This window comes from Monodon monoceros, unplaced genomic scaffold, assembly GCF_005190385.1.
Source record: "Monodon monoceros isolate NGI ecotype Baffin Bay Population unplaced genomic scaffold, NGI_Narwhal_1 Super_Scaffold_9, whole genome shotgun sequence".
In the NCBI taxonomy this organism is placed as follows: domain Eukaryota; kingdom Metazoa; phylum Chordata; class Mammalia; order Artiodactyla; family Monodontidae; genus Monodon; species Monodon monoceros.
Genome location: NW_021703786.1, coordinates 57,015,668 through 57,022,381, shown reverse-complemented (window position 1 = coordinate 57,022,381; position 6,714 = coordinate 57,015,668). Strand labels below are relative to the sequence as shown.

The 6,714-nt window shown below is 47.2% G+C and overlaps 1 protein-coding gene across 1 annotated transcript; it reads right to left on the bottom strand.

Moving 5' to 3' along the window:
• Positions 1-4,328: 4,328 nt before the first annotated feature.
• LOC114888541 (C-C motif chemokine 2) lies at positions 4,329-6,254 on the bottom strand. Its single transcript, XM_029210696.1, has 3 exons — positions 6,103-6,254; positions 5,214-5,331; positions 4,329-4,831 (listed from the first exon to the last, which is right to left on the bottom strand). Exons 1-3 carry the CDS (start codon positions 6,176-6,178, stop codon positions 4,726-4,728), a joined length of 300 nt encoding a protein of 99 aa, XP_029066529.1. The 5' UTR covers positions 6,179-6,254; the 3' UTR covers positions 4,329-4,725.
• Positions 6,255-6,714: the final 460 nt, after the last annotated feature.

Genomic DNA, 6,714 nt, shown 5'->3' with positions numbered 1-6,714 from the left:
TTCAGGCTGGCTTTCTGCACGTGCTCTCTAGCTGTCTGCCAAAGCTCGCTCTTGCCATTGTTGGGAACACTCAGAGGGAGCCAGCCACAGGTTGGGTGTGTGTGTATGTGTGAGGCTCATGGAGTGCCGGGGTGCCCGTGGGCCACTTAGGGGGATCTGTAGCTGAGATCTTGCAGGCTTCTCGGAGTCTGTGATGCAATTACTAGGATCTGCATCCTTCTAATGCCTCCCCAAAGTTCTATCTGCTGCTCTCCCAGCCTCTTCCTGGCCCCTAGTCATGTATGTACTTTGGAATCAAGACTCTGTGAGGAGCAGGAAAAAAATGGGTCTCTGGGGCAGTGTCCACATAGCTGGGGAGCTGGGGAAGTTCACACACACAATCTCACTCCCCGCCCCCCAACGTCTCAGGAGAAAGCACAGCAGCCCAGAATGTCCTTCTTGGCACTGAGCTGTACCACTTTGGGGGAGGGGTAATGCAGGTGACGTGAAACTGGTCCTGTTACGCTCTCCAATGCATCCAAACTTGATTTTCTTGCTCCAACTGTGTGGTGTGCTGGAACTTCTCCACTAGAAACCCGGACTTCCACAAAGGCTCTCTCATCTGTAGGTAATTAGCTAAGACACTGCTCTCCAGGGGCTTCCAAACCACAGACAGGAGGGGCTGGTGCCAATTCATGGACTACTGCCGATTTCACAGCTAGGACTTCGATCTATATGCTTTTGACCTGATGAATGGGTGGCAAGACTCCTCCCAGGTCCCGTGGCGTACAGTGCTTGATCCCACAGCTCCAAAAAGGCACTTTTGTTCATGGACAGCTGAAAACTTGTTGTTGATGGGGAGATATGAGCAAGGGACATCTTATTTGGTCATCTTACTGACTTCATTCTTCTTTCCATTACTTTTTAAATTTTTTTGTGCTCCATAGTGTCTAGTGTACCATTTTATTTCCTCTTCTCTTTTATTTTTTTGCGGTAGGCGGGCCTCTCACTGTTGTGGCCTCTCCCGTTGCGGAGCACAGGCTCCAGACATGCAGGCTCAGTGGCCATGGCTCACGGGCCCAGCCGCTCCGCGGCATGTGGGATCTTCCCAGACCGGGGCACGAACCCGTGTCCCCTGCATCGGCAGGCAGACTCTCAACCACTGCACCTCCAGGGAAACCCTCCTCTTCTCTTTTATCGTATATTTTTGAGTTATTTTCTTCGTGGGCACTATGAGGATTACTGCTATTATTGTAATTTGTAACAATCTAGTTCAGGTTAATACCGTCTTAATTTCAATAGTATATGTGAACTTTGATCCTATATAGCTCTCCTGCTATATGCAGGGAAGATGAATGAAGAATCACAGAATCTGGCTGATGCCTATCACCTGCCCCTTCTCTCTCTCTCTCTCTCTCTCTGGCTTATTTCTTTTGCCCCAGTCTCTTATTCACCATTATCAGGTGTGTGGAGAGAAGGTGGAAAGGGTGGTGGGGGCAGAGAAAAAAAAAGCTGCTATGAATGGAGGAGGGGGCCAGGAACTAAGGGATGCAGAAAGCCTCTAGAAATTGGAAAAGGTAAGAAAACTGATTCTCCTATAGAGTCTCCAGAAGGAATGCAGCCCTACAAACCCATTTTAAACATCTCCAGAACTTTAAGATAATATATTTGTATTGTTTTAAGGCATTAAGTTTATGATAATTTGTTACAGTGGCAATAAGGAATGAATACAGATTTTGGTACCGGGAAGTGGGGTGCTGCTATTACAAATACTAAAACATGTAGAAGTGACTTTAGAATGGGGCAATGAGAAGAGGCTGGAAGAATTTTGAGCATAGGAAAAGCCTAGCTTTCCCAGAACAGACTGTTGGCAGTGACAGGATATGAATACACTTGGCATTCCCTCCTAAAACAGGGCCTCTTGCCAGTGCTATGTGCTCAGAGATTCGTCATGCAAGGAGCAAGGAATCCCACGCTTAGCTGGAACAACAGCAACAACAAAAATGGATTCAAGGTTTCCTGAAAGTGAGTAGATACGTGTTGCAAAGGAAATGTGAGTAGATAATTTTGGGGACTTGAGCACACGCATTGCCCCGCCCCTAAGCCTCCCTTCTTTCCAGACCCTCCACTTCAAATCAGCCTGGCATTAGAGGGTCTGATGCTCAGTAAGCTGTACGGTGATGCCCCATTTGCTTGCACTTCATTCTGTTTTTGCCTCCTGGCATCCACTGCAATTTGAGGGGTCAGGGCTGAGGATTGGAGGAGTGAAGGACGGGCAGGGGGTACTGTTGGGCCTGGCACGAGGGTCAGTGAGTTCCATTAACAGCTGCTAGTGAATTGTCTGCTGACCGATGTACAGGGCACTTTGGGAGTGTTCCTTGGAGTTTTGATGGAATCCCTCAGCCAGAATCAGGGACTCCGGATGGGCTCAGGAATCTGGAAGCAGAATACCTTCTCTTCCTCTTCAGCTCTAGGTGGTAGAAATGAAAGTTTTCCAAAAGACATACACCCAGATCCCAAAACCTAGGGTCTGCTGGGTTCCTACATGTAATACAATATCATCCCCATTTTATTAATGGAGACTCAGAATACTCAACCTGCCCTAGGTAACAGAGTGAGTCAGTGCCAGTTCCGGGATTAGAACCTAAGTGTCCTTCTGCCAACCAGGGTTCTCCCCTACTGCCAAAGGCACTGCCTGATCTAGCTTGATACAGCAACCCTCTCCCCACCAGAGTGGCCTTGGTATCTGCAAACTCACCATGCAGAATTTATTCATAGGGCAAGATATTTGCTTTCCTTAGTGGAGGAGCTGTCTGGGTCTAGGTGGGTCAAATGCCTCACAGGTAGGTCAAAAGCCATGCAAAGGAATAGACAACTTAGGTGGACATTCTGGAAAAAGAGGCCTATCCATCTAAAATATGATCTCAGACTCCTGGGGTTGGGATTAGGAGACAGTGATGGAGAAAAGTGCATTCTGGTTTCTGGGAAAGCTGACCCCTTAGAATGTAGGTTGTAGAAGGAGCTTCCTCTGTATCTTAAGTCACAGGTCTTCTCCTCCATCTACGCTACCCAGCGTTTCACTTTGCCCAGCTAATTTTTCTCCGATGTTACCTCTTATACTCCATATTCAGACACTCATAATCTCTTGCCTGGACCATGGCAGTAGCCTCCTCCTTGTCCCTACTTGTCCAGGTCTGCAGGAAGCCAGTAAGTTACAGTTACTGAAACTCATCTATGAACCTCTGAACATGGACATGTCCTTCCTCACTGGCCCAAACATTTCCAACATCTCCTGTTAACCTATGAGGCTGAGTATTAACTTTCCACCTTGACATTTATAACCCTTTACTCGGGACTTCCCTGGTGGCGCAGTGGTTAAGAATTCGTCTGCCAATGCTGGGAAGAAGGATTCGAGCCCTGGTGCAGGAAGATCCCACGTGCCACGGAGCAACTAAGCCTTTGAGGAGCAACTAAGGCCGTGTGCCACAACTACTGAGCCTGCGCTCTAGAGCCTGCGAGCCACAACTACTGAGACCTCATGCCACAACTACTGAAGCCTGCATGCCTAGAGCCCGTGCTCCGCAACAAGAGAAGCCACCGCAATAAGAAGCCTGCACACTGCAATGAAGGGTAGCCCCCGCTCACTGCAACTAGAGAAGGCACGTGCACAGCAACGGAGACCCAATGCAGCCAAAATATAAATAAATAAATAAAACCCTCTACTCAACCTTCCTTCCTAATCTTCCCCGTCACTTGACACAGACATGGAGCCCAATTCTCATCTAATTGGTTCTCTCCCTCTTTGATGGACATGTCATCATCATTTTTACCTCTAGATATTTGGTCCCACTCTTCTCCTTTTGTTTTCTTTTTTCTTTTTTCTTTTTCTGTTTTCTTTTTTCTTTTTTGGCCATGCCAAAAGTGGCTTGTGGGATTTTAGTTTCCTGACCAGGGATTGAAACTTGGCCCTCGGCAGTGAGATCACAGAGTCCTAAGCACTGGGCTGCCAGGGAATTCCCTCTCCTTTTCTTAATGATCTTGTAATTTGTCTAGAAAAATCTCATACATTCATCAAAGATAAGTTCAAGTCATATATTCTTTTTTTTTTTTTGTGGTACATGGGCCGCTCACTGTTGTGGTCTCTCCCATTGTGGAGCACAGGCTCCGGACGCACAGGCTCAGTGGCCATGGCTCACGGGCCCAGCCGCTCAGCGGCATGTGGGATCCTCCCGGACCGGGGCACGAACCTGTATCCCCTGCATCGGCAGGCGGACTCTCAACCACTGCGCCACCAGGGAAGCCCTATACTCAGCTTTTTAATTTCCTTCAAGAAAATGTCAAAAGACAGGTTTTGTACAAAAATATATATATTTTGTTCAATAGTTACATAATATACATTTCCACAATAGCACTTTCAGCAATGACTTAGAATGTAAAACAAAAAGTTTTTTCATTAATCATCCTTGCAAGCACCCTCCCGCCATCCCAGGGATAGAATTGGGATTCACAGAGGAAAGCAATTTGCCCAAGTCTCCATTTAAAAAAAGAAACAAAACACTAGTAGTCATGGAAGATAAACTTAAAACATCAATAACTTAAATAAGATTAATATTACTTAAGGCATCATGTTTCACATCAATAAAGTTCACACTCTTTAAAATTATAATAAGATAACATCATAGGGCAGTTAGGGAAAGCCAGAAGAAAACAAACTGTCTTCAGATTCTCGGGTTGTGGAGGGAGTGCTCAAGGCTTTGGAGTTTGCCTTTTGTTGTCCAGATGTCTCATGGAGTCCTGGACCCACTTCTGCTTGGGGTCTGCACAGATGTCCTTGCCCAGTATGGTCTTGAAGCTGTGGAGAAGAGAGGGGACGGTTAGATGGAGTTCCGTTGAGATTTCAGCATATGAATGCAGCCTATTTACCCCAAGACGCTGCCATGGGAACTTGAGGAGGAAAGCAGGTGGAAGAAGGGAGCCCAGGGCAAGTCAGTCCTGTAGATGGCACAGTTAAAGCCATCCTGATTTCAGGCTAAAGAAACTGGGATGGTCTGAATAAGCACCCAGATGGAGAGTGTTGTTAGGAGTAACTTTTTCCCTTGTGGCTGCAGTTTTTCCATTGGGCACCTTTGGATATTGGATTAGGTCATGTAACTCTCTGACTTTACATTTGTGAGCCATGCCCCTAGTGCCCCGAGGAAGAACTGGACCACGGAGGCCTGAAGTGTTAAACTCACATCACAGCTTCTTTGGGGCACTTGCTGCTGGTGACTCTTCTATAGCTCATCAGCCTCTGATTCGAGATCTTCTTATTGGCGAATGTATAACAGCAGGTGACTGGGGAGTTAATTGCATCTGGAAATAGAACCACAAAGAAAAAGCACTTTAGGATGGACTAGGTTCTTTCTGATCTCAATCAGAGCAGAAAAGAGGAGTAAGGAGAAGACAAAAGGGAGTCAGGAGTGGAGGTAGAACCGCTTAAATCCCAATACTTCTGCCTATGCTAGAATAGCATACAAACTCAGTTTCCTATGCTCTAAAATGGGTATACAGCATCGATAATGAACTGAGGGAAGGGAGCTCTGTTAAAACTAAATAACTTAAAAAAAAACTAAATAACTTTTGGAAGTGCTCTTAGGAGGAGCTAATAATCCAAGTTATCAGGGCCAGGGACACAGCTGTGGGTCCCCTTTAGGCTCCAAGTAATCGATGCTTGGTTGTGAGTTTCCCTGGTACCCACTGCCTCTGCAAAACTGAGTCTCTGGAGTCCAGATTCCAGGTCTCCTCCTCTGCTCTCCACAGTATCTGGAAATACCCTGCCAGAGAACCCCCTCTCTTTATATCCCAGTCCCCAAATTTTGCTGAAAGGAGCCAGGGCAGTAACTGCTCTGGGTTCAGGCTTCCAGAGCTGGAGTCCTGGAAGGAGCTGGATTTGGGGTCTGCAGCTGGAATTCTCATCCAGGCTCTGCCCAAGGGAAGCTCTGTGATCAAGCTCACTCCTATGCCTCTCTGACTTTCCTGATCTTGTAGTTAAAGCGAGAGTGTGGGTACCCTTCTGCTCTGATGGCCCATCATAACCCAGGGATGGGGTGATGTGCTTCAAAGGGAAAGAGACAGGGGGCTTACCTGGTTGAGCGAGCACCTGGGTGCTGAAGGCGGCTGTTGTGAGCAGCAGACACAGGAGGGCTGCGGACACCTTCATGTTGGAGGGAGAGGATTCAAGATTCAGCGTGGGAGCTGTTCGTTTCTGGATTGGTCTCAGCCTCTCTGCTCCTGCAGTGGCTTTGCCTGCCTTTTATTGAAAACCAAGAGGGTGGAGCAATGGGAGAGAGGTTGGCCCAGGGCAGCATCATCCTCAATGAATGACGAAGTGGAATCTTGAAAGTTCTGAGCAAGCGAAGCACCCGAAGACATTTCCAGGAAGTAGGAGAGAGAAGTGGTAGGTCAGGACTGGACACCTTTTCCATTCGAAGCTGAGATAAAAAGAAATGGGAGGAGCAGGGTACAGTTATATCCCGAGAGACCACAGACATAAACCAAACGGTTTATTCTTAAGGATTCTGCTTTGTCTGAAGTGAAAACTGCAGAAAGGAAAGGAAGCAAGAGAAAGAGAGGTCACAAGGATGATGAAAGCATCTCTGAGCTTAACCCTGGTTTAACCCTGGTCCACCTTCAAGCAACATCCCAGGGGACCTTCAAGCCAAGAAACGGTTCTGAAGTCTTGGCAGCCTCCCCCAA

Coding starts and splice junctions, on each gene's coding strand:
- LOC114888541 (XM_029210696.1), bottom strand. CDS start 6,178: ATGAAGGTGTCCGCAGCCCTCCTGTGTCTGCTGCTCACAACAGCCGCC. Junction 5,332..6,102: donor CCAGGTGCTCGCTCAACCAG/GTAAGCCCCCTG, acceptor TTCTATTTCCAG/ATGCAATTAACTCCCCAGTC. Junction 4,832..5,213: donor TGCCCCAAAGAAGCTGTGAT/GTGAGTTTAACA, acceptor TCTTCTCCACAG/CTTCAAGACCATACTGGGCA.